The sequence below is a fragment of the Bos grunniens genome, chromosome 17 (genome assembly GCF_055505025.1).
Source record: "Bos grunniens cultivar Pamir isolate PY7600 chromosome 17, Bosgru_T2T1.0, whole genome shotgun sequence".
NCBI classification, from domain to species: domain Eukaryota; kingdom Metazoa; phylum Chordata; class Mammalia; order Artiodactyla; family Bovidae; genus Bos; species Bos grunniens.
In genome coordinates, this window is record NC_141181.1 from 52,709,453 (window position 1) to 52,736,614 (window position 27,162).

At 38.3% G+C, this 27,162-nt stretch overlaps 1 protein-coding gene across 40 annotated transcripts in view; it reads left to right on the forward strand.

Annotated features, from left to right (window-relative positions):
- Positions 1-27,162, forward strand: part of MPHOSPH9 (M-phase phosphoprotein 9) — a 55,572-nt gene that overhangs the window by 7,688 nt on the left and 20,722 nt on the right. For 14 of the 40 annotated variants that reach the window (XM_086347393.1, XM_086347408.1, XM_086347392.1 and 11 more), the window contains 12 exons: positions 3,776-3,865; positions 4,586-5,109; positions 5,996-6,119; positions 9,700-9,790; positions 11,430-11,536; positions 14,783-14,908; positions 15,072-15,532; positions 15,835-15,990; positions 19,791-19,878; positions 21,524-21,739; positions 25,089-25,136; positions 26,355-26,419. In XM_086347393.1, the coding sequence (XP_086203519.1) occupies positions 3,776-3,865; positions 4,586-5,109; positions 5,996-6,119; positions 9,700-9,790; positions 11,430-11,536; positions 14,783-14,908; positions 15,072-15,532; positions 15,835-15,990; positions 19,791-19,878; positions 21,524-21,739; positions 25,089-25,136; positions 26,355-26,419 (2,096 nt within the window). Of the gene's footprint in view, positions 1-3,775; positions 3,866-4,585; positions 5,110-5,995; positions 6,120-7,550; positions 7,703-8,303; positions 8,462-8,869; positions 9,190-9,699; positions 9,791-10,356; positions 10,790-11,429; positions 11,537-14,782; positions 14,909-15,071; positions 15,533-15,834; positions 15,991-19,790; positions 19,879-21,523; positions 21,740-25,088; positions 25,137-26,354; positions 26,420-27,162 lie in introns of those variants that run through there. The other 26 variants (XM_086347401.1, XM_086347414.1, XM_086347400.1 and 23 more) reach the window with 13 other exon arrangements.

The window sequence follows — 27,162 nt, forward strand, 5'->3', positions numbered from 1 at the left end:
AACGGTACAGCTGCATTGCACTGATGCACCAGCACTGTAGCTGGTGACATGATTTTCTGAAATGGCGTGTAATTCCTGAGCAAGTTCTGAACCATCTTGGTAGTTGCATTCCTGGACAATTTGGTGGCTTGAAAACTGTACAGAATACAACATAAAATGGACACGGGACAGTTCCTTATTGTGGAGACTGTCCTGTGTTTTGTATCCCTGGACCATGCCCCCTAAATGCTAGTGGTGCTCCCACTATCTTTGTGACAACCATGACCTCATAGATTTCAACATATAGTTCCCCCATTGAGATCCTTGCCTTGCAGGCATCATATTTAAAATTTAATCCTCACAGCCACAAATAACGTGTTGTTATTGCCATTTTATAAATTAGGAAACTGAGGGCTTCGCTGGTGGCTCAGTGGTAAAGAATCTGCCTGCCAATGCAGGAGACCCAGGTTTGATCCCTAATCTGGGAAGATTCCACATGCCGCAGAGCACCTAAGCCTGTGTGCCAACTAAGCCTGTGCTCTGCAACGAGAAGCCATTGCAATAAGAAGCCTATGGACCTCAACTAAAGAGCAGCTCCTGCTCGCTGCAACTAGAGAAAAGCCCCTGCACAGCAGCAAGGACCCAGCACAGCCCCCACCCCCACGCCAAAAAAATACACACTGGATTTTAAAGACAATAAAGGAATGTATATCTCCTTAGTAATTTTTTTTTAAACTAGGAAACTGAAGTATAAAGAAATTAAATTTACTTGTTCAGAATCACACAAGTTGGTGGAAGAGGTGGGAGTCAGAACTATGGGAAAGCCCACAGGGTATTTACCAGGTCAGACTAGGGAACCAGACTATAGCAATCCCATGCAGGCTGATAGCAGCAGAAAACTGCCTTCACAGAAAAACTTCAGTCAGGTGCCCATATCCTCCAGCAATATATAAAGTGCAGGTAGTACAAATCACTTTAGTTTGAAATGTATAATAGCCCTTCTTAACAATTAAGCATATAATGTTATCACTGTATTAATATTCTTTAAGTTACTTTATTTAAAATTAAAGGGTAAACAATAAAATCTGTCTCAGAAAAACAAAAGTCTTCACTAATTTATAGCCTGAATGAACTCTCTTCATTTGTATCCTAAATAAGAAAATGATGATAAGGATGTGATTAATATCTTGTCTCACATACTAAGAAGCCATTATTTTTATTAAATTGTCATTCTATCATTATTATAGTTAAGCTTTATGTGAATAATAACTGTATCAGATTAAAAATAACACCTAAAGGTACAGGGGTATAACTTGAGAAAACTGTTGCTAGATTGTTTCTTTTCTGTTTTCATTAATATAAGGTACTTTGTAAGCTGAGAGAGTACGGGACTTGATTTGATCTAGTCCGCTTTGTCCTGAAGTCAGTTGATTTAGAATTCTCACTTCCTGTCAGTGCCCTCATATTTCATTTAAGGCTTTCTTTTCCAATCTTGAGGTTTTCTCCCCTTTACCTTAATACTGTTATACAGATTTCAACTTAATTCTGTTATGTTGTGTAAATGGCTTTCACCATGAATGGGGAGGATCACTGGATTGTGTGATCTATAATACCAGGAAAAGTTCAGCTTGCAGTTGTTGTTCCACCGCTGAGTCATGTTCAACTCTTTGTGACTCCATGAACAGAAGCATGCCAGGCTTCCCTGTTGTTCACTATCTCCCTGAGTTTGTTCAGACTCGTGTCCATTGAGTCAGTGATGCCATCCAACCATTTCATCCTCTGTCGCCTCCTTCTCCTTTTGCTCCCAGTCTTTCCCAGCCTCAGTCTTTTCCATTGAGTCGGCTCTTCACATCAGGTGGCCAGAGTATTGGAGCTTCAGTTTCAGCCTCAGTCCTTCCAGATATTCAGGGCTTATTTCCTTCAGCTTTCAATATCCATTGTTATGTTTGTTTAGACTATATATCTGAGTGCCCATTCTTAACTTGGTCTTGTATCCTAGGTGCTGGAGTGCAGGCAGGGATGGGAGGGAGACTGGTAAACCCAAGTGAACAAATGAGGTATTTGCTGATGGTGCTAAATGCTCTGAAGGAACTAAACAGGATGCCAAGAAAGAGAGTGCCTGTAAGGATGGTTTGGAAAACTCTTAGAGAGATGAGGATAATTAAGCTGAAATTGCGGGATGGGAAGAAGCCAGCCATGTTGAGAGCTGGGGAGAAAGCTTTCCCGGTAGAGGGTGTGTCAGTATAAGTGTCAGTATAAGACTTTTGAGGCGAAAGACAGTTTGGGCATGTCCAGGGAACAGAGGGAGGCCAGCGAGGCCAGTGTGTGTCATGAAAGGGACAAAGAGATTTGAGAGGAAGCTGGGAGGTGTGTGCAACCCAGATCACACAGGGCCCTGTAGGGAATAGAATGGAATGGAAATGGAATGGAAAGACACTGGACGGTTTTAAACAAGAAAGCCAGTTGTCGCAGTAGCTACTTTTTGACATTATATATTGTTGCATACTGTTTGTTTATTTTATATTTTGGGCTCCGAAATCACTGCAGATGGTGACCACAGCCATGAAATAAAAAGACGCTCGCTCCTTGGAAGAAAAGCTATGACCAACCTAAACAGCATATTAACAAGCAGAAACATTGCTTTACCAACAAAGGTCCGCCTAGTTAAAGCTATGGTTTTTCCAGTAGTCATGTATGGATGTGAGAGTTGGACTATAAAGAAAGCTGAGCGCCAAAGAATTGATGCTTTTGAACTGTGGTGTTGGAGAAGACTCTTGAGAGTCCCTTGGATTGCAAGGAGATCCAACCAGTCCATTCTAAAGGAAATCAGTCCTGAATATTCATTGGAAGGACTGATGTTGAAGCTGAGACTCCAATACTTTGGGCCACCTGATGTGAAGAACCAACTCATTTGAAAAGACTCTGATCCTGGGAAAGTTTGAAGGCAGGAGGAGAAGGGAGCAACAGAGGATGAGATGGTTGGATGGCATCACCGACACAATGGACATGACTTTGAATAGGCTCTGGGAGTTGGTGATGGACAGGGAGGCCTGGCTCAGTCCATGGGGGTCACAAAGAGTCGGACACGACTGAGCAAACTGAACTGAACTGTTACTGAAAGTAGACCAGCCTTTAGTTTGAATGCAGCCTCTGGAGAATTCATACTCCCCTCTTGTGTTTTGGCCTCATCTAGTTACTAACTACTGTTGGTTGGTCAGGATGGTTCAGGACCTAAAAGGGGCTCAGAAGGAAATCTTAGGTCACTTCCATAGGTTTTCAGATTCTTTTTTTTTTTTTTTTTTTTAGCTGCTGCAGTGTTTAAAACACTTTAATATCTTACTCTCAAATGTTTTTTTTTAACTTGAAAAATTAATTTGGGGTCAAATTCTCATAAACCAAACTGTTTTTTGTTTTAAGATGTGGGGGGGGGTCCAAGTTAAAGTTTAAGAATACTATTGGCTGTTATGAGGAAAGGAAGAGGGGCTTAAGACAAATTTGAAGTGCATCTACCGGCAGTTGTTGATTAATTAGAAAGGTAGCAGATGACATCAAGTTAATCAGATTTATTGAGACCTTCAAGTTTACCCAGACCACAGGTAACATAAAGGGGTGCCCAAGCCTATGTCCTTGTATTTTTGCATTTTTATAACTAATTTTATAGTTTCATAGCTAATTTAGCTTAAAATTTTTACATTAAAAATACATTTTTAAAAGGCCCTTCCCCTTTGGAGGAATATTTCTGTGAAATACTAGGTTAAAAAATTATTTTTAACCAAAATATTTTATAATTTAATAGACCAGGTGGTTACAGCTATTCAATTTGGTGGAAAAACAGTGCCAAGAGCAGATAGTGGCTCAGCAGGAGCAATTTCACAACCAAATTCAAGTAAGTTGTTCTTTATATTGATTCTTGTTTTACATTGTAAAATTTTTAGAAGAACCAATTAGTTAATTCTTTTTTTTTTTTTTTTGAGAAGGAAGGATTAATTACTTGCAGCAAGTAAGGAGAACACCCAAAGCAGTATCTCCCTGAACTGTAAAATTGAGGAAGTTTTAAACTAAGGGCACATGCATATTCACGAGGGGGCTTGAGCAGAGGAGAATTCAGCATAGAATTGGGGCAGAGATCTACAGAGTCCATGCTTTAGTAGACTGAAGTCAGGAGGGTGGGCATCATAGTTCCGTCCTCCACCCGGGTAGGGGCTTAATTCCTAGTGTCAGGGCCTACTGAAGCTCAGGTTCTTTATGTCTCATTGAAGACAGAACTCAGTGAAAGCCAAGGTAATAGTTAAGTGGATTTACCTATAGAGGCACACATTCCACAGACAGAATACAGTCTGTCTCAAAAGGCAAGAGCGGCCCTGGGAGAAACACACTCTACAGTCAGAGTGTGGGGCATCTCAGAAGACGAGAGGCCCACAGTGAGTTAATTCTTTATATCAGTTTTGCTTATAAATTAAATGTAAGGCACAAGTGTCATCTTTAGAGTAGTAGCTCTTATTTTTAAATGCAGTGTATTTAAGACATTTATGAAAATGTATATTTAATATACATTCTTAGCCAAATCTCTTTTTTTTTTTCCCCCAAATCTCTTTTTTATTTTTAGCGTATACAGGAGGAAATAAAAAATTTAGTCAAGTTGCAGACCAATAATGCTTCCTGGGCTTCCTATGATAGAAGTTCTTTAAGCAAACAAAGATCTTCAGAAAGTCAAATGGGTTTTTTTTCTGAAAACGGTGAGAGAAATGAATATGCTATCAGTTATCCTAAGTCTGAAGAGTCTGAAATGCAGCAAGAAGCATCCTTGTCGCAACCAGACTGCAATGTGGATAGTAGCTCAGTGAGCAGTGGGTATGGAACCTTTTGCGTCTCAGAACTAAACACCTACAAATCTAAGGACGCTCAGGATTTCATGGAGCACATAGAGGCTTCTGAAGGACAATTTGGAGCACCAGTGCTGCCAGCGGAGCCACTTGGAGATGGTGTGAGAACCCAGAGTTTTTATATCCATCCAAATGAAGAGTTTTGTGCTTCTTTAAAGGAAGATACTCCCATATTTCCCAGGGAATTTGAACACAGTTTTCTTGGTGAAAGTAAGATTTCGAAAGTATCCAGTGGAAAAACAAACAAGTAAGTTGAATTTCTCCATCACTTGAAGGGAGTTTTACTTGTTAAATACATTTATAATAAGCTAAAATGTTTAGTAAATACAGCTCTTTTTAGTTGGAATGAGATGTGTTTCAACATGTCAGTTTTATCAAATTTTTTATTTATTGCCTGTGGAAAATTGAAAGTAACAAAACATGCTATATGTTAATGACATCTGACTGCCTTCCCATTGATAATAAGACTACGAAAACTCTTAGGGTGGGAGGCTTGCCAGAAAAATACCTTTTATATTTTGTAGTCACTATTGACTTGCTGAAAATTAGAGTATAGGACTGAATCAACTGGAATTTTGTCACACACGTTCATATAATTTAAAACCAAATATTATATACAAGCATGCTCAATTTTATGTTTGTTATATATTAGAAGAGATTTTGTAAGTTAAAAATGACATTTTAATTCATCCAGGGGACATTTCAGTAAAAGAAACTTTGGCTGAATTTGTAAGGCAAATAATCACTTAAAATTATGTTCAGTTTTATGTCTCTGAAGTATGTCATCTAATGTAAGGTATTTAACTATAGCAACTCATATCTTGGGTACCCATAAGTCCATCTAAATAAGTATGTTTTCACTATGGAGATATACTTGTAGGTGCCACTATGGTGGTTTTTGTTCTGTCCCATGGCTACAGACTGCACGTACTGTTAATCACTGCTAGTCAGTCCTTTTATTCATTTTGCCTTTAATAATAAGATATCGTGAAAAGAAATTCATGCAACTCAATAAAAATCTATCCCCTCTCTACTATTAGAAAGGCAATTCGAAGTATAGTCTCTATTAGTGTTTAGTTTTATTTGAAGACAGCATTTAAAGAGAGGTATTTTGTTTTTTTCTTTTTAAATAGTAAATTGATAACATCATGGGCTCAAAGGCTGAAGCAGAACCAACCAAAGAGAGCACATAAAGAAGAGGGCTACTCAAAATCTATGCAAGGGGATGAGCAAACCAAGAAATCACCAATTGAGAAAGTAGGTGATAAGTCACTTGACTCTGGTGTGCTTTAGCTGCGGATAATCAGGATAATTATATTGTGTTTACCACCTGTTCATTAACGTAAATTTTTTTTGCCTTTTCTTTTGTATTGTTAATTTGTTCCCTTTTATGGTGTCTCTAAGAATGGGAAACAGTAATCCAAGTAGTGGTTCTTTAATAGGCCAGAAACCAAAGCTAGTGAGGAATGAAAGTACTAGAAAAAAAAAATGAAACATTTATTTTGTAAATGTCCTAATTCCCTTTGTACTGCAAATCTTTACAATTAGCCTGAGAGTAATCTATTTTTGAAAAACCCTCAAGTAATTTTTATTACTATTAAGTTGTAATAAGTAGTAATATATGTGTGAATGCTTTAGATGCCTCTATAAAAACAGTTGAAGCTTGGACAACTTGAATTTATAATCCAAATTGCAAGAGATTAAATGTTTACATTTTATGTGGCCCATTTGCTCATACAGCAGCTGCTTTTGTTAAAGAGTTAACGGATACTGAGTAAGTTTTAAATATCTTTAAAGCCCCTTTGGCCTAAATTGTCATTGAATAACATTGTTTAATATAATACCTTGAAATCACAAAGTCAAGTCTCTTTACAAACTTGATTCCTTTAGAGACAGGTCATGTCTTGATTATTCTGAACAGTCTTTCTATCATCCTTTGAAAAAGATCTATTAAAGAATAGAAATCATAAGAACACAGTCCCTCAGCCTTCATAAGGCACCATTTACTTCTCTTTTGGTAAATTTTCTTTCTTCAATCCTTGATAACTTAGGCTTCTTAATATCAGGTGTTGAACTTAATCAGATTTGTGTTGAGGAGGGAAATGAAAGTGAAGAAGCTACATGAACCATCAAGCCTCTGGGCCTGGTGCTGTATTGGTAGCTCTGTTCTTTTGAACCCGCACAGTATATCCTTGTTTGGTGTAATGGCATAAAAGCATTTGGAGACTGGACTGAAAGTTGCTTTTTTCATTGGAATAGGTTGGCAGAAAAGGAAAATGTTTTCATACATACTAGTTTCTTTTTTTGTTTCAACATTAACTGAAACTCAGTGGAGACTTTTTCACTTCTGATAAACTACGTATTTGTGGTGTGTATCTCAGTGTATTCACTGTCTTTTGCGACTGTGGATCAGTATTTGTTCAATGTAGCCCTGTGGTTCCCAGAATTTGCTGCACGTTAGAGTCATTAGGAGCTTCAGACATCTGGGACACTCCCTTGGTGGTCCAGTAGCTAAGACTCTGCACTCCCAATGTAGGGGGCCTGGGTTCGATCTCTGATTGGGAAACTAGGTTCCATATGCTGCAACTAAGATCTGGCGCAGCCAAATAAAAAAATTTTTAAAAATCTACTTATACCTGGCCACCAGCCCCAGATGGTCTGCCCTCATTGGTGTGGTTGTGACCTGTTACCAGGTGGTTTAGAAGCTCCTCCGGTGAGTCTTCTGGGCTGTAAAGCTTGAAACCAGTGATATGGCCAAGTTTTCTTCCTCCATTCAGTGGAGAATCTGATAAGGAGCAGAAGGATCAGCTGAAGGTACTGTCTGAGAGATGCTGTTTGGGGTTAGTTCTTCCTAGTAGTCTGTTCTGCCTCTGGGGATCTCAGTAGGGCAGAGGGTAAAGCTGTGACGAGGGCATGATGCTCTTTAAACTTTTCCTTTTCTTTGATCATATCCTAAACAAGTTTTGTTTTCCTATTTTTTTAAAGGTGAATTCGATATTTTTGATATTAAATCATTAGGGGAAATCAAGTTTCTTTAGTATGTCTGTTTTAAACAGCTTTCAGGTAATGGGGGTTGGTGAAACAAAGACACCACACCTGAATCGTACTTTTTACTTGCCTAATTCTCAAATTCTGTGGATTCACAAAAGTTGGAACTTTCCTCTTTATTTCGTCCTTTCTCATGTCTCTCATTTTTTTTTTCTTTTCATTTTCAGCCTAAATCCGGGGAATCTTTATGATCAGAATTCTCTTGGGATCCAATTTTCTTCTAATATAATATAGTTTATTTGGGGGTCTAGCTATTCTGAAGCACATCTTGAAATTGGATAGTGTTTAGCGCAGGGATTTTCTAAAGCTCCAGCCAGTCTTTGTTTTCTTGGTCCTTTGGGACAGACTGGCTGTTATCATTTTCCCAGCTGTGGCCTCTCTGTGGTTTTTCAGGTGCTTTAGACGGTTACTGATGAAGGTCCCATGCTAGACTGAGGCTGGTTTCTTGGGAAGGGCTTTCCTTGCACCATACGTTCCTTTCTCTTTAAAAATGGGCTGTTTTCTTCAGCCAATGCCTTATGGGCTGGAAGAGCAGCAGACGATTATGTGAGGTAAGACCCCTCCGGCCAACGCAGTGTGCGTTGGCTTATCACTTTAGGATTTGTGCCTCAGAACCGGTGCAAAACAAAATATTTCACTGGGAATTTTTCACTTAGTCTTCTGCAGTCAGGTCTTTTCTGGTCAGTTCAGTTCAGATACGCAACAGAAATTCAAACAGATGGGAGTTGTAGAAGAGACATTTGATGAAAAAGAGGTTAAAAGTGGTGCCTTAGAAAGCTGTGCATGCATTCTCAGTCATGTCCGACTCTTTGCGACCCTATGGACTGTAACCCACCAGGCTCCTCTGTCCTTGGGATTCTCTAGGCAAGAATACTGGAGTGGGTTGCCATGCCCTCCTGCAGGGAATCTTCCCAGTTCAGGGATCGAACCCGTGTCTCTTAGGTCTCCTGCATTGACAGGTGGATTCTTTACCATTGGCTTCACCTGGGAATCTGAGGAGGCTAGAAAAAGAAGGCTGAGCGGAGATCCCCGTCTTGGTAGGGAGAATGTCAGCAGCTTTAGCGTGCTTTTACTTTGGCAGTGGGTCCACGGGTGCTTCTAAGCAAATAGAGTCATGTACTTATAAACAGGAATTGAAAGTTTGGAGGTGGAACTGATAAAAATTCCGATGAAAATAATCTTTTCACATATCTGTTTGGAAACACAGATTTCTTGTGACAATGCCAGAGATATTGTAAGGAAATTTTAACTTGGAGTTTTTAATTAGAAATGAGGATAAGTAAGCATTTTTAACCTTTTCTGGTAACCAATTATTTGTATATAAGATATAGTCTACTGTTTAGAGTTCATGTTATTTATGTGCAGTTTTCAGAGTTGATTTATTGCAGTCTTACTGATAAAAATGAACTATTACGGCTTTTACATTAATTTTTGTACTAAATGACTGTAATTCTAGGCACTTGAAATTTCTTTTGGAAATCGATGGCAAATTAGGAATCCGTTTTCATTCTGAACTCTCTTTAACACCTGCTTCCGGTTTCTTCTTCCGGCTCCACAGAGAATCAAAATAAACGTTTGTAAATTACACAGGAATAGAAAATCCTTCACTGTTAATTTCTATCATTTTGCAGTTATTGGAACCATGGGGAAAGCCAGGCTGACTTTCTCTGTGAACCTCTGAAAGTTTCTCTGTGCCTGGGTTTGACACCTGGCTCATATTCCTTGGGTCAGCAGTTTGTGCCTAGCAATTTTATACTGTCAACTGATGGCTTTCTTTCTTGATTTGTAGTCTGATTTCACTGCTGATACACATTCTAGAGCTTTTTACTTCAACAAACCAGATGAGGGTCCAAAATCTTGGATGTCTGATTCAGGAACAGGTATGATACTTGTTTTGTTTTCTGGCCTTACCCCTTGGCATGAGGGATCTTTGTTCCCCAATCAGGGATAGAACCTGTGCCCCCTGCAGTGGAAGCATGGAGTCCTAACCACTGAACCACCTGGGAAGTCCCAATATTTACATTTTTAAGGAGTTTTTTCAAAATAGTAATGTGTGCATTTCTCCTAGGGTGATAATCGTGTACTGTATACTAAAGGGGTTTCTAAGGTGTATTGTGTGTTGTCTTATGTCTCTGCATCTGTAACTTCCTCACTTGCCTTAATTTGTGCTACAGGTTTTGAAAAGATAGAAGTGGTTTTTTTTTTTTTTACAGTTATTTCAAATGGCTACAAAAATCATCTCAGAGTTTTCTCAGATATCCAAAGTGAATTAAGAAATTCAACTCCCCTGTGAGCCATTCTGTATTCTCCATGGTGAACGTATTTTAGTCTTAATGGCTTTACACGCTAACTCCTTTTTCCACCATCCCACATCCGATTCAGGATGAATCAGCTTTGCCTGTGAAAGTTGCCAGACGCTAGCAACAGTCACCACCTCTCTGCTCTCATCCTTCGCAGAGCCTCATCACCTGCCCTCTGGGCTCCCATGAGCCTCCTGACCAGCCTCCCTGCTTTCACCTTGCACCTTGCATCTGTTTTCAACACTGTAGCCAGTGGGATCCTTTGTAAGGACCGATCCGATCACGTGACTCCTCTGCATAAACCCTGCGGTGGGTCTGCTATGTGCAGAATAAGAGCCCGGAGTTTGTCCTTATTCCCACAGGCCTACAGACATCTAGCCCTGCTGTTGGACCTGAGTGTCTCCTAGTCTCCCCTTTTCTCTGATTTAGCAGGGAGGCTTTTTGCTCAAATATATCAGATGAATTCTCGTTTTAGGGGTTTTGTTCAGCTGCTTCCTGTACGTGGATGTTCTCCTCACTCCTTTTGGGGGGAACCTCCTCATACATGGCTAACACGGCCAACCTCAACCATCCTATTCGGTAAGAACACCTGTCCTCCCTTCCACACACACTGCATCCTCCCTTACGCCCAGTTTTTAAATTTTACCGGAGTGCTCGCCACCTTCTGACATACTGTATATACACTGTAGTCTTTTTGCCTCCTCCCTGCAGCTAGCATAGTAAATGCTCAATAAGCATTTGAATTGTTAAGTTGTTTACATTGCTCCTGTATAAGTCTGTACTTTGCATAAAGAAATTGTTGTCTTTTTAAAAAATATTTTAGGGACTTCCCTGGCCATCCAGCAGTTCAGACTTCACCTTCCAACACAGGGGGTGCAGGTTCGATCCCTGGTCAGGGAGCTAATCACACATGCCTCAGGTCCAAAAAACCAAAACATAAACAATATTATAAGCAATAAAGATGTTTAAAATGGTCCACATTAAAAAAAAGTCTTAAGTATTTATAGTTCAGTTTAAAATATTTTAATTATTAAGTTAGGACTCCTACATGGCAAGACATTTAAGTGAATTTTTTTTTTCCTTCTAAATTCAATTTTCTGTATCCAGGTAGCCAAAACCTCCCATATTTAATTTTCTTTAGGTAGAAATAAGTTCTTCTAGAAAACACTATTATTCTTTTTCCTCACCTTTATCTATTCTGTGTATTTTTTCACATTAGGACTGACTTACTGGAAACTGGAGGAAAAGGACATGTATCACTCTTTGCCTGAGACTTTAGAGAAGACATTTGCACCAGCCTCCTCCACGGATATATCACCAAGCCAGGTAACTTGATAACACATGACACACATGTATATTTGTGTTGCACAATTGTATACTGTTTCATTTATAAATTTTGTATTTTTAAATTTCTGATATACAGAAAAAAGGCATGGGCCTTAAATCATACCCGCCTGCTTTCGAATTTGGTCTCTATCATTCATTGCTCGTGTGATCTTAGGAAAATTACTTAAAAATGAAATTAAAAATGCCCAGTGTCATATGAAATTAAATGACATGGTTTGTGTCCACTATTTTCAATGTAGTAAGTACACAGACAAACTTTTCCCGTTTCCAGACCTGGTTTTGGTTTTCTACTCTGTTATAACCTCCCACTGATCCATTTTGTCATAATTAAGTTACTGTATTGATTTTCTTTGAGCAAGAAATGTAAATATTTTATTGACTTCAGAGCAAAGAAATAAAAATATCTAGTATGTGTATATCGATGTATATCGATATATATCTCTCTCTCTTCTGTGCTTAGATCAGGGGATGAGAAAATAGGTTGGAGGAAAGGAGAGCTATGATTAAAGTAACCAGGAGAGCTGTAAACACAATGACAGGCGTAGATGGACTGGACAACATGGGACCAGCAGATCTGTGGACGTCTGAGTCCCAGAGAAGGTGGAGACCAGCACTCTATCCTTCAGGAAAGGAGTGAAAGAGACAGATAAACACACAGAAGGAAGGGCTGGGGAAGTGAGATTGAGGGGTCTGGGAGACTCAATGGGCTTTTCAGTTATAGGCTCACTGTGTGTGTTTTCTTGATCTGCAACATCTGTAAATGAACACTCTGTTTTGTTGACTCAAATATTAAGTACCCATCAGTTTTAAGCCTTCCTGCTTCCTATTCTACCAAGAAAAAAAAAAAATGCATCAATTAGACTGATGCAATGCTTTCTTATCACTTAGAATTTGTTTTATAGACTTAAATATATTTTTATCATCTATTTCTCATATATACTTAATGAAAAATATAAGTGAAGTAAATTGGTTGAAACGTCTTTACCTTCAGGGGCTTAACTCTTCACACTCTTCTCTTACGTCGGTGCTGGTTTCTGTGTTTTCCATACTCCATTTCCCTTGGGCCACCAAGATCATTGGTGACTTTACATTTCTTTAAAAGAGAATGAAAAGCCTTGGTGCTGAGTTTCTACCTGGCTTAGTAGTTATGTAGGACTGACCTGTATTTCACCCTCAGATGGGGAATGTTGCTTAAGCAGCTGATTCACTGTCCCTTATATATTGGTTCTCAGGGATTCCAGCACAGGTTCAAATCATTAGGATTTTCTTCCAAGCTGCTGACACCTGTTTGGCCAATTTTGGTGGCTTTTTTATTTGCATATGAGCAGCCAGTGACAATTGTGTCACAGCTACTACTTGACCAAAGGCATTTGTAGGATATTATTAATTATAAGAGGCATTCTCTGTTCAGAGATGTTAAAATATGACAAGAGAAATCGTAAAGGTAGTGAAAAGGGAGTTCCCTGGTGGTCCAGTGGTTGGGACTCTGTGCTCTTACTCCTGAGGACCTTGGTTCAATTCCTGGTTGGGGAACTAAGATCCAACAAGCCTTGTGGCATGGCGAAAAAAGCAGCAGTCCCTTGTATAGGGCTGTGTGTGCTCAGTCGTGTCTGACTCTTTGTGACCCCATGGACTGTAGCCTGCCAGGCTCCCCTGTCCATGGGATTTTACAGGTGAGAATACTGAAGTGGGTTGCCCTTTCCTTCTCGAGGGGATCTTCCCAACCCAGGGATCGAACCCATGTCTCCTGCATCAACAGGCAGATTCTTTACCACTGAGCCACCAGGGAAGCCCCAGTATAGGGCTACTTTCCAAGTGTTTCTCTAATATGCTGTTTTTGATCCATTCATTCATTTACCCATCTCTCTGTCCATCCATCCCTTCACCCATTCCAAGGTGAAAAAAGTCACTTTGTATTACTATGAGCCCTAAATAGAATAGTTATAACTCTTCACCCAGGCCCCCGGAGTAGTTTTCTCAGGCTGTAGCCAGAGCGGAAGAACTGCTGCTCAGCGTGGGCTTTAACACTTGAAAAGGCTTCTGGGTTGTAGGTATATAAAAGTAAAATTTCAAAGTGGGGTTATAGAAATCGTTAATTTTAAAAGTTTACATTTAACAAATTAATGCCTCTAGTGCACACACACAAAGTATAATTGTCTTTTTCACAAGCTAGTTAAGGGTTTATTAAAAAATATTAATTTGTGGTGCTCGGCAGTCTCTGTGGTATCTGGAAATGGGACAGTTTAAAAGCTTAAAGCTGTGTGACGACTGTGTTCTTTCAGTGCTTTCAGTGTATCTCTCACTGAATCTGTAATATCATTTGAGAGAATGTCCACAGTTTAAATTTGAGGCCCAGAGTTAAATGGTACCCTGTCATGACCTACAGTATGTCCCGTCTTAAGATAAGTTAGGCCCGGTGTGTTACTATTTGGAGCTGAGGCCTCTTTGTAACACTTCCAGTGTAGCCAAGCCCTGATTTCAGTTGTGGAAGTTAGGATTGTATCTTCTTATTTTTATAACTAATCTAAAGGAGGTCTTATTTTCATTGGGTAACTTCTTTCTTAACACTTCTTGTTGTCTGTGCTGTGCTGTGCTTAGTCACTCAGTCGTGTCTGACTCTTTGCGACCTCATGCACTGTAACCCGCCAGGCTCCTCTGTCCATGGAGATTCTCCAGGCAAGACTCCTGGAGTGGGTTGCCGTGCCCTCCTCCAGGGGATCTTCCCAACCCCAAACACAGGTTTCCCATATTGCAGGCAGATTCTTTACCATCTGAGGCACCAGAGACTGCCAGCTCTTAAACATGAATGTAACTACAGAGCGAGGCAACTCCACTCTTGACACTCTTGACTTGTTCCTTCAAGTCACAGGAAATAAATCTGGTTGGAAGTTTTCTCGTCCCGCTTCATTCACTCATTATGAAGTCTTTTATTTAGAACTTGGTTCTTATTTTAAGTAAGGAGATTACCACGGATTTTATTCTTTGAAAGCGTTCTTAGGGTTTTAAATATCTTAGGTTAAAATTATCCCGTTAATATTTATAGGTAACAGGTAATGGGGAATGACTTCCAAACTCTTATTATAAATCTGATGGTCTAGCATCTTGGTTTATTTTAAATTTTTCAAAAAACCTTTTTATGGTGCTGATCTTGATATCAGGAAAGTAAACTTTTTTCATCATTGATTCATTGATAATATTTGAATGATTTTGTTTCATATCTTTAAGTCTAATACTAGTAATGAGATGAAGCCACCATCACTGAAGGATATTTATCATAAAAAACAAAGGGAAAACAAGCAGTTACCTGAGAGGAATCTCACTTCTGCTTCCAACCCAAATCATCCGCCAGAGGTAAAGTTGTCAGCACTGCTGGGTGAAAATAAAAGATGCTTCATGACTTTAACTCGCATCTTGAGCTTCTTTTCCCTAGGAGATCTAAAGCCTACTCACTTAAACAAACAAACAAACCTGCGCGGAGAGAGAGAAAGCTTACTGTTCTCTGTCTTATTTCTAGGTACTGACTCTGGACCCAACGTTACACATGAAGCCAAATCAGCAGATTTCAGGGATTCAACCACATAGCTTTTTGAATGCTCTTGATGACAGAATATCCTTTTCACCGGACTCTGTTCTAGATCCTAGTCTCTCTAGTCACTCTGACATAGACTTGTTTTCACAAGCAAGTCATATCACTTTTCAGTTATCTGGTTTCCCAAAATATCCTACAGATGCAAAAGTTTCGCCAGTGGACCCTTGGAAAAATCAGGCATTCCGAAATGAGAGTAGGACCAGTTCCACGTTTCCTTCAGTATATACCGTTGGTAGTAACAACATCTCAGTCAGCACTGTAGATGAAGAAAACCCTGTTCTGGGACCGCCTGTCTCAGTCAGTCAGTCCCAGCTTCCAGGTACAGCCAATGGTGTCCCAGAATGCATTTCACTGACTTCCCTGGAGGATCCTGTGGTATTGTCTAAGTATGTACTTCTGGGAATGGCTTGTAATGTTAATAGATGTTCTCTAATGTCTGCTTAAATGATGAAAATTGTTTTTATTGAACTTCAGTAATACATAAAAATTAAAATAAGGTAGACTGTCTAAAAAATCTTTTTTTGCTTTATTATTAATAGCTGTCAACTTATAGATTAATCTCATATTTTCTATAGGTGTATAAAGGGAAAAGGCTATATTTTTGATTATGAGAATGATTGTGTTCTTGTTTTTTCCTATTGAGAGAGTGAGGAGATGCTTTCTAAATATTTTTTCTTTTCACCAACAGGATTAGGCAGAACCTGAAGGAAAAGCATGCGCGACACATAGCAGACCTTCGAGCTTACTATGAATCAGAAATAAATAGTTTGAAACAGAAACTGGAGGAAAAAGAAATTTCTGTAGCTGAAGACTGGAAGAAAACCAATCAAATTCTTGCTGACAGGTAAAACTTGTAATTTAACTGTAAAGTTAGTGTTTCTCCAATTTGGATATATTGTTTTACCCAAAGCATAATATATTGTGATGATAAAACACTTTTGAAAGCACGTAATTTCGATTTGAAATTTTTCAGAGAAACATGTTTGCCTCAGTAATTATTTTTAAAGATCTGAGCCATCCTCTTAAAAATACTGAAAATTGATGAGGACATTTGTTTCATATGGGCAAAGTACTGAGACAGTTGAGCAGATTTTGTATATGTAAAGGAGTGTCGTTTTGTCCTGTATACTTATTTCCTAATAAGTCTGTGGCTGATGTCCTTTTTTCTGACCCAGATATGCATAGCTTTAACCTAGCCATTCATGCACCTGTGGAAATAATTATCTCATTTAAAAAAACCGTAGGCACGCAGGAGCATGGTCTTATATTAAGAACAGCTTTCCGCTTAGTTTAGATACTAGTATTAATAACAGCATACCTTGCAACATACTCTACAAATGAAATTAAACAGATTGAAAACTGAAGGGTGGCTTCCCTGGTGGCTCAGTGGTAAAGAACCCACCTGCCAGTGCAGAAGACAGCAGGTATGATCCCTGATCCAGGAAGATCCCACATGCTGAGGAGCAACTAAGCCATAAGCCCTTGTGACACAACTATTGATCCTGTGCTCTAGAGCCCGGGAGCCGCAACTACTGAAGCCCTTGTGCCTAGAGCCCGGAGAGTAGCCCCTGCTTGTCATAACTAGAGGAAAACCCACACAGCAACAAAGACCCAGCACAGCCAAAAACAAATAAATAAAATTATTTTTAAAAAAAGAAAGAAAACTGATAGGGTCTAGATGACAGCAAATAATCCTTCTTTAGGGCAAAGAAGACAAAGCTCCTTGAGAATAATTATGAGGGAGCTGAAATCTTCTGGTCCAGTTAACAGTCTCACTTGCAGAATTCGAGGAGAACGAGCTTTTATACCAATGTGTGGTTGCTGTGGTAGTTAACATGCTATCTTAATCCATCCTGGTCATTTCTATTGCTTCCATTTTGCTGTTGGTGGTGGGGGTGGGGTCCAGTGGCAGACAGAAGTAGTTTGAAAAGACCAAGGGGAAAAAAAACAAACTAGTTTTAGGTTTTCTAGGATGAAAAGAAAAGAGTAGATAGCAGGCTAGGGAAGTTGGTTCTTGTCTGTGCGTGTGTGTTTTTTTTAGGAGGGCACAGATGACCACAGGTACTTCCTGTTGGAAATCAGAAGCCTGACAGAAGCGACCAGTAGGCCTTATTAGGTCAAAGAAAAGGTGCCAAAGAAGGCACAAAGTAAAGGGGAACTAGTTAAAATATTGTTATGTCTGGAAGCTCTCAGAGTCATAAGAGGATGGAGGAGCATCCTGGAAGTCAGTGTCTTACATAAATGAAAGTTGTTAATAACAACAGCAGTCTAGGCACTGGAGCCAATGTGCCTGTAACATGCAAATGAAGAGCAATGCATTTTTGCCCCCTTCCACTGCCCCCAAAGGATTTGGTTTGACCTGAGGTTATTTAGAGAGAAATCATTTACCTAAGACAAAAACTAATAATTATGTTGGCAGTATACGTAGCAGTTTTTTTCAGACTTTAAAATTGCGAATTGGGAGCTCCAGTTGGGGCCATTAACACTTGTCACACAGTTGTAACTTAGGGGGTGAGATCTTTGGCATACCAGAATTAGTGTGGTAATTAAAACAGAAAAATAACAGCACACCTACAGTTGACTATTCAGTGAATGTATTATTATTTGCCTGTTTCATCAACAGTTTTAATCAGTATTTCATTTCTGCAAGGCTTTGATGCTTTTGTTGTTGAGTTGCTCAGTTGTGTCGATTCTTTGGGACCCCATGGACTGCAGCACGCCAGGCTTCCCTGTCCTTCATTATCTCCTGGAGTTTGCTCAGACTCATGTCCACTGAGTCAGTGATGCCTTCCAACCATCTCATCCTCTGTCATCCCCTTCTCCTCCTGCCTCAGTCTTTCCCTGCATCAAAGTCTTTTCCAGTGAGTCAGCTCTTTGTATCAGGTGGCCAAAGTACTGGAGTTTCAGCTTCATCATCAGTCCTTCCAATAAATATTCAGGATTTATTTCCTTTAGGATTGACTGATTTGATCTCCTTGCTGTCTTATCCAACACCACAGTTCAAAACCATCAATTCTTGGCCCTCAGCCTTCCTAATGGTCCAGCTCTTACATCTGTACGTAACTACTGGAAAAACCACAGCTTAGACTAGATGGACCTTTGTTGGCAAAGTAATGTCTTTGCTTTTTAATAGGTTTTCTAGGTTTGTCATAGCTTTTCTTCCAAAGAGCACGCATCTTTTTACTTCATGCCTGCAGTCACCACCTGCAGTGATTTTGGAGCCCAAGAAGATAAAGTCTATCACTGTTTCCATTGTTTCCCCATCTATTTGCCATGAAGTGATGGGACCGGATGCCACGATCTTAGTTTTTTGAATGTTAAGTTTTAAGCCAGCTTTTTCACTCTCTTCTTTCACCTTCATCAAGAGGCTCTTTAGCTCATCTTCGCTTTCTGTCATTTAGGGTGGTGTCATCTGCATATCTGAGGTTATCGATGCATAGTGGATAGGAACCTGAACTCTGGAGCCAGACTGCCTTGCTCGGAATCCTAGTATGGCTCAGGAGGAACTTGACTTCTGTGTCTCTGTATTCACATTTGTAAAGTGGGAATGATAGCAGTCCTGACTCACAGGATTGTGAGGATGAATGCAAAGTGCTTAACATAGACTGAGTATGTAGCCAGTGTCCAATAAATACTAGCTATTATTCACAATGCATCATTAAACACTGAGTCAAAATGGTAACCGAATTCTTCTGTGTATTTTGTTATTTTCATGTCCTATGATAATTAGCTTTACAAAGAATGTCCTTCATTATAAGAATACTGACATTCATGCTAATTTGAAATAATATAGAAGGATATAATATGAAGTCTTTCTACCCATCTTCTGTTCTCACATCCTAGACTTAATTTTTTGCATCCTTTTAGAAATAAAAATGTATATGCATGTATAAATTTTTTTCATGACAAAGATTGAGCTGTCTTATGCAGTCGTCTGTATCACGTTAAGTGTACAGTTCACTGGCTTTGTGCCTTCCCGTTGTTGGGCTACCATCACCAGTATCCATTTCCAGAACTTGTTTTAGCCTGCAAATCTGTCCGTCTGTACTCATTAAACAATAACTCCCCATGACTCCTCCCTCCAGCCCCAGCAACCAGCATTCTACTTTGTCTCTATTAATTTGATGCTTCTGGGTACCTTGTATAAATGGAATCACAGTATTTGTCCTTTTGTGTCTGGTTTATTTCACTCAGCATACTGAGTCCTTGAGGTTCATCCATGTTGTAGCATATGTCAGAGTTTTCCTTCCTTTTTAAGCCTGAATAATACTCCATTGCATGTATACACACACACATACACACTGCCTTTTGTTTATATCCATTCATCCCTTGGTGGACACTTAAATTGCTTCCATCTTTTGGCTATTGTGAATTATGCTGCTGTGAATCTGAATATACAAAAACCTGTTCATATCTTGCTTTTTTCACCTAATAATTCTTCAAGATTTTTTCATATCATTTTTAATATTCCCTGAATGTTATAATATCAGGTTCATTGGGATATATTTTACTAAAATGGCATCCTTAGTCTTGGCTAACATTGGAAAATTTGTTTTATGTAATATACTAGAGAATCAGATTTTTCTGACACTTTTAAGAGAAAGGATATTGCTTTTGATTGTTTTGTTTCAATATTTTTTTTAGATGTGGCCAGTTAGAGAGTGCTCTGAATGAAGCTACTAGTCGTGTGAGAACACTTGAAAATAAGAATAACTTACTGGAAAGAGAAGTGGTAAGTGGTATTTTTGGTCATTGTTCTAGTGGCTAAATGTTTAAAAATGTAAGCTTTTTTATTAACTGAACTTTAGAGACAAATGAATATTTTTATAAAAGCATTATATGTTGCTTGTCTTCTCCTTTAGGATTTCTTGTTAAGATTCCGTTTTGAATGCTGCTAGCTTCATATGATAACTACAAATTTTACCCTTTAAAAATTTTATTTTTTAATTGGGATATAATTTGGACATTATAAAACTCATGCTTTTAAAGTGTACAATTCAGTGGGTTTTAGTATATTTACAAATTTATGCACCTATCACCATAATTAATTTTATAAGTTTTTTCTGCCTTAAAAAGAAATACCAAACCCCTTTAGCCATCCCCGCCATTCACATACATACTCTTTCAGCCATAAGCAGCCATTACTCTGCTTTCTGTATCTATGAGTTTAGCTATTCTGGGTATTTGGTGTAGATGGAATCACATCATATGTGACCGTGTGTGTCTGGCTGCTTTCCCTTGGCATCAGGTTTTCAAGGTTTATCCATAGGGTAGCATGGGCCAGTATGTCACTCTTTCATAGTTGAGTAGTACTCTGTGGTATGGCTACGCCACATTTTGTTTATCTATCCATCAGGTGATAGGTGGGTTGTCTTCACTTTTTTGGCTATTATAAATGATAGTGCTGTGAACATGTGTATACAAGATTTTATATGGACATATTTTCAGTTTTTTAGATATATAAGTAGGAGTGCTTAACCTTTTCCTCTTAAATAACTTGTTTTTTTCCCCCATGTACTGCCAAGTTTTGTTCTTCTGTGTGTAATTTTACAAACAATGTTTTGCTGGAAAATGCCAGTTATATTCTAGACATTATTTCTGTGTCTTTGATGTTTATTTAGTTATCTTTGTCTCCTAAACTGTGGCTTCCCATTTGGTTCAGTGGTAAGGAATTTGCCTGCAGGAGATGTGGGTTCTATCCCCTGGGTCAGGAAGATCCCCGGAGGAGGAAATGGCAACCCACTTCAGGATTCTTGCCTGGAAAATCCCATGGACAGAGGAGGGAGCCTGGCGGCTACAGTCTATAGGGTTGCAAAGAGTCAGACACAACTGAGTGACTGAGCATGCATGCACACGCAGGCACCGCCTAAACTATAAACTTCATGAAGTCAGGGACGGTTCTGTTAATCTTACATTTCTAGCACCCTGGTAACCTGGTGCCTGGTGGATTTGCAATTAATGATTATTGAATGAATATTAACAGATCAGATGCATTTTGAATTTTCTTTTATTTTCATTATGAGACAATATGGTAAGAAATGCTTTTTTCCCCCCTATAAATATTAATGTGAAGCAAAAAATTCCAGTTTTGCTCTCAGAATCAGTTTCCTGATAGTCATGGTGATTTTTTTCCTCTTTAAAGTGGTCTATAGGTGAGTCCTGGAATCAGAATGCCTCAGTGCTTTTCTCTATATTATTCTGTAGGGTAATCCTTTCTAGTCTCCATTCCTAGGATATAACAGAATATCAAATGTGTTCATTTCCATTTATATGTTTTTATATTTTAGTGTCCGCAGTTTATTAGCTGCTATTGAGACCTCTTTTTTTTTAATTATTATTATTGAAAACAACGTATTATCCTTGTCTTTGTTTTGTAGAGTGATTTCAGAGAACGCTTCAATGCAGCCAGCAGTGCCTCCAAAATTCTGCAGGAACGAATTGAAGAGATGAGAACAAGTAATAAAGAAAAAGACAATACCATTATTCGACTGAAATCTAGACTTCAGGATTTGGAGGAGGCATTTGAGAATGCTTACAAACTCTCAGATGATAAAGAAGCAAGACTAAAACAAGAAAACAAAATGTTTCAAGATGTAAGTGACACCGATAACTCAGTTCTGTGGTTGGCTAAAAGTAGATTCAGGTTTTGTAGTCTTACAAGCTGTTATGACATATTTCACGTTTGTTTTCGCTTTACATGACTTTGCTGTTGCTGCAAATATCTGTATACCTTTCTGGTCGAGTCGGTTGGGTCTTATCTTGAAACAGGAAGTCAGGGCTTTCAGAACTATGGTGTCACTCCCACGCCTTTTGGTCTCTAGCAGGGCAGCTTTTGAGTGGTCTTAAATCAACATCTGTGTGTCTGGAAGGTAAAATGAACCAGATTTAGAAGAGGCTTGATATAATTTTTCATTTTGATTTAATTTCATTTAAAATTTAGAATTGTATCACATTAAAGATGGATTAAGTTTCAGGTTTTTTCAGTTTAAGTTTTTATTAATATTTTTGTGACAGTACATAAAAAATATGAAAGTATTTCCGGCTGTTGAAATTTTCTTTCTGGTAGCTTTAGATTTGATTCTTGCTGCTTTGTTTTTTAACATTTATTTTCATGAAGATAATACATGTAAATGGTTTAAATGGTCAAATTTCAAATGAGAAACAGCAGTCTCTCCACCTCTTCCTAATTTGTAATCCTCTATCCTAGAGGTCGTTATTTTCAGCCTTTTCAGTTATTTCTTCTGAAATTTTGCTCCCTGTTTCTAAATAATAAACTTACATTTCTCTTTTCTTTTACCTGTCAGTCTCAGATGTTATATGTTGAATTCCTTCTGTGCAAGATGTCTACAGTTTAGCTGTCTTTCACCATTGGCTCCCAAACACTTGTCCCCCTTTTTCCAGTGTGGTTAAATTGATTCTAAGAAGCTTATTTTTTACATTTGAACAACTCTGAAATTGGAATACATTTTTACACTATAGTGTCTTATTTTAATTGGCAGCGTTTTTTCCTCTTAGCATTTTATGACTGTGCAGGGTCTTCACTGCTGCGTGGGCTTTCTCTAGTTGTGGAGAGTGAGGGCTACTCTCTACTTGCGGTGCATGGGCGTCTCATTGCGGTGGCTTCTCTTCTTGCATCTTGCAGAGTTTAATAGTTGCAGTCTCGGGCTCCAGAGTGCAGGCTCCGTAGTTGTGGCACTCAGGCTTAGCTGCCACATGGCATGTGGGATCTTCCCGCACCAGGAATTGAACCGGTGTTCCCTGCATTGCAAGGCAGATTCTTAACCACTGGACCACCAGGGAAGCCCCCTCTTAGTATTTTAGTAAATATTAAATAGTACGATTTCTGATCAGTGGTTAAATAGTATAATTTCTGATCAGTGGTATCTTAGATTTTAAATACAATATATTATTTATAGGTGGATTAGAATTCAGTATTTCTTATGTCTATATAAATATTTTTCAGAGCTAAACTGCAATGTTCAGTGATTTTATTTCCTTTCTCTTCCAACTTTTATTATATTTTTCCTTAATTTAGTAATTGCTTTATTTTTAATCTGCTTAGTTTTGTTTTGTTTTTTTAAACATGCATAGCACTTCCTTTCCCCTTGCCTGCCTCCCTAGTATCCTTGCTTCAGTCTGAACTGATTGCTCTGAGGTTTGATATACAGATTTGTAGGGCTTGCCTTGTCATCATCCTGGGAGTTGTCTTTCCTTCTTTTCTGTACTGCATCTGTCATTTTGTATAGGTTCTACATCTTCTGTTTTGCTAGTGTACATCTCCTGAGAAAAAGAAGCATGAGACAAATTTTGAGGTCTTCCATATCTGAAAATGTTTATAGTTACAACCCCACTTTATATTTAAAAAAAAAAGTTTTATTTTTTAGAAATAGTTAGAATTACAGAAAAACTGAGGAGACAGTAGAGTGTCCCCATATGCCCCACACCATTTCCCCTGTTTTTGGCATCTTGCATTTGTATGGTACCTTGGCCACAATTAATGAACATTTTGATGCATTATTAATAAATTCAACGGTTTATTTAGATTTCCTTGTTTTCTCCTCATGTTCCTTTTCTGCTCCAGGACTCCCTCCAGGAGACCAGGTCACATTTAGCCATCCCATCTGCATAGCTTCCTCTTGGCCGTGGCAGTTTCTCAGACGTCCCTCCTCTTTCATGACCTTGACAGTTTTGAGGTCTGGGCAGATGTTTTGCAGGATGTCCCTTGAGAGTTGACTGATGTTTTTCTCATCATCAGACCGGGGGTTATTAGGAGGAAAATCATAGAAGTAAAGTATCGTTTTCAGCATGTCGTATTAGCAAGCACTATGTTTTTTATTCTTTTACAGTCATTTTAGTAAAGTTTCAGGGGGGCGTGCATATGAACACTCTGTCAGTGTGCTGTATTTTATTAGAACTTTATATTGTTTGGTTATTATTATTCTTAATGTATTGATAGTATAATTTTAGTGTGTGTGAGTACATGAGCTCCTAGTTTTTAAAATTTCTTGTACTTTTTGACATAACATCAGACTTACAGAAAGTTGCAAAAATTGTATAAAGAATTTCCATATACCCTTCACCTAGATTCTGAATAACATCTTATGTGTTTTATCATTCTGTCCACATGTAGTTAAATGATTGAAAAAAATATTTTTCCTAAACCATTTGAGAGTAAGTTAGAGATATAATGCACCTTTATCTCTAAATACTTCGAGGTATATATCTTAAGAACAAAGACAGTCTTTTATATAACTGTAGCAAAATTAGGAAATTAACATTAGTACAGTAATCTTTTGAGAGGGTGAAGTAGGAAAGGATAGCTGTGGCAGGCAAAGGGAGACACACTGGGCTTCTGCCTCAAAAACTTTGTGTTTCCCAGTACAGTACTCTTATTTAATTTATATGCTCCATTCAATTTTTGTGAATTATACTATAAATGTTAGTTATACCATAAATGTTAGTTATACTTTTGGTATAAAGAGATAACAGATCTCTTTTCCCTTGTTCAGGATGTGATCCAAGACTACATACTGTATTGAGTCATATCTCTTTTATCTCCTTTAATCTGGAGCACTTCCTCAGTTTTTGTTTTTCTTTTATAACCTTCAAATTCTTTGAAGATCACAGACTATTTTATAGAACTGTGCCTTCTAACATGATCGCTGCTAGCCACATGTGACTGTTTATTTTTGGCCACACTGTGCAGCTTATGGGAGGCCTGACCACTGAACCACCAGGGAATTCCCTCATTCATCTCTTTTTTTTCCTTTTTTGTTTCTGCTTTTTTTAATTGCCTTTAATCTGAAACAATGTGTTAACGTTGTCCTTTCATGACACTAGCATCTTTGAAGAGTATGGGCAGTGATTTTATAGGTTTTTATAGACTCCACTGATGTTATAATATTTAATCTTGTGATGCAATTCTTTTGTTTTTCCTTGTAGCTTTTAGGAGAGTATGAGTCCCTTGGAAAAGAACACGAAAGAGTAAAGGTAATGGTCAATGATTCATGTTCTGAACTTCCTGTGGGGCAGACGCATCAGTTTGGAAGTCAGGAGATCTGACTGTCTCCCTTTTTTCTCCCCTCCTTTGTGCCCATCTGGCTATTTGAACTAGACTTATCCTCTCTGTGTCAGTATCCTTATTTCCAAATATCTGCCCTTGAACTCACAAGTTTGTTACATTTGTTAATTTAAAAAATATTTATTGAATGGTTGCTTCATATGAGATGAGATGAAGTTTTTAGAAGAGTGTAAAATACCATACAAATGCACATAATTAATACTATTTAGATACAAAGTTTTGTGTTGCAAAACAGTAGCTTTTTGTGGGGTTGAGTAATCTATGTTTGAATTCTTATAATTAAAACTCTGTTTGGGATCTACAATTTCTAATTCACTGAAACTCCACAATAAGTAATTGAGGTTCAAGTAATTCTGTTGCATAAAATGCAGGGTTGTGATTATCCAAGGTTAATGAAAAGGCCAGCACAGCTTGGTAGCCAGGATGTCTGGGGTTTCAGGGGCTAGTCGTTACAGCTGAAATCTCATCATTACAGGTTTTAGTTTTTCCATTTACTGAGGTTTCAGTCAGTTTGTGTTTAAAAATGTTAATTTTGACACCGATTGTTTCTAATCAAGCAAAGCTTAATAGGCTTTATTTATTAAAAAGGGGCCATACCCTTTTTTTCGGCCATACCACCTTGAACATGGCAGATCTCATCTGATCTCGGAAGCTAAGCAGGGTTGGCCCTGGTTAGTACTTGGATGGGGCTTCCCCGGTGGCTCAGATGGTAAAGCATCTGCCCGCAACGCAGAAGACCTGGGTTCGATCCCTGGGTCGGGAAGATCTGTTGGAGAAGGAAATGGCAACCCACTCCAGTATTCTTGCCTGGAAAATCCGATAGATGGAGGAGCCTGGTAGGCTATAGTCCATGGGGTCGCAAAGAGTCAGACATGACTGAGTGACTTCACTTTACTTCACTTTTATTAAAAAGGGAACTTACACACAGCTATTTGATTAAACCAGTGTTTGCTGTCTCATTTCTTTCTTTGTGTTATGTGTATTTTCTCTGGTTGATGCCAGACTTGCTGATTATGCATAATTTTCTTTATAGTTCTCTTTTGGATTAGTTTTATATTATGCATCTTAAGAGGAATACATCTAAATATTTGTCTTCACTTATCTGAATTTTTTCTTTATTTTCATAGGATACATTAAATATAACTGAGAACAAATTGCTTGATGCACATACTCAGATTTCTGATTTGAAAAGGTAAAATCTATTATCTTACTAATAAGCAAAAACCTTTTAATTGTTCTTTGAGCCCTTAAATATGTGTCTAGATTGAAAATGATGGGAAAGAAAACCCTTTCTTAAGGATTTTTAAGCACTTTGAGATTAGATTTTATCCTCATCTTCCCATCACCTGGAAATACATTTGATTTTAGCCGAAGATTTTAAAATAATTAGAATACATCGGTGGCTGTGCCCACAAGGTGTGCACGTGCTTAAACATTATGCATTTTCTTAGCATAGGTAAAGTGTAAGTGATATTAAGTCATTGAAAAGAATTTTAGGAAGTAGTCTAATTCACCGAATTATTTTTGTGCTCCAAAAAGAAAATAGTATTCACACCAATTTTGTGGTTATATATTTCTTAAAGACCAGGTTCGGGGACTTATTCATGATCTGATTTGCTTAATTAGGTAAGGCACAGTGTGTAAATGGTCCCTATGGCCATGATTAGATATTTCTAATTGGCTTCAGAGTGTATTTTTGTGTTTGGAGATTAATGATGTCCCTTATTTAGAGATTTTACCATACTCTTAAGGACTTCTCATTGGAAAGAACAGAAGTACTGGGTAGCTTTCTTGTCTGCTCAAGTCTTTTCTGTGAAGTGTTCAGTTCTAGGGATAGTTTTGTTATCAGATTGGTATACACAATCAGCCTTGTTAGAGCTTTCTTTCTCAAACCTTCCCTGCAACAGAGTAGGTAAGAATCTAAATTTGAAAGAT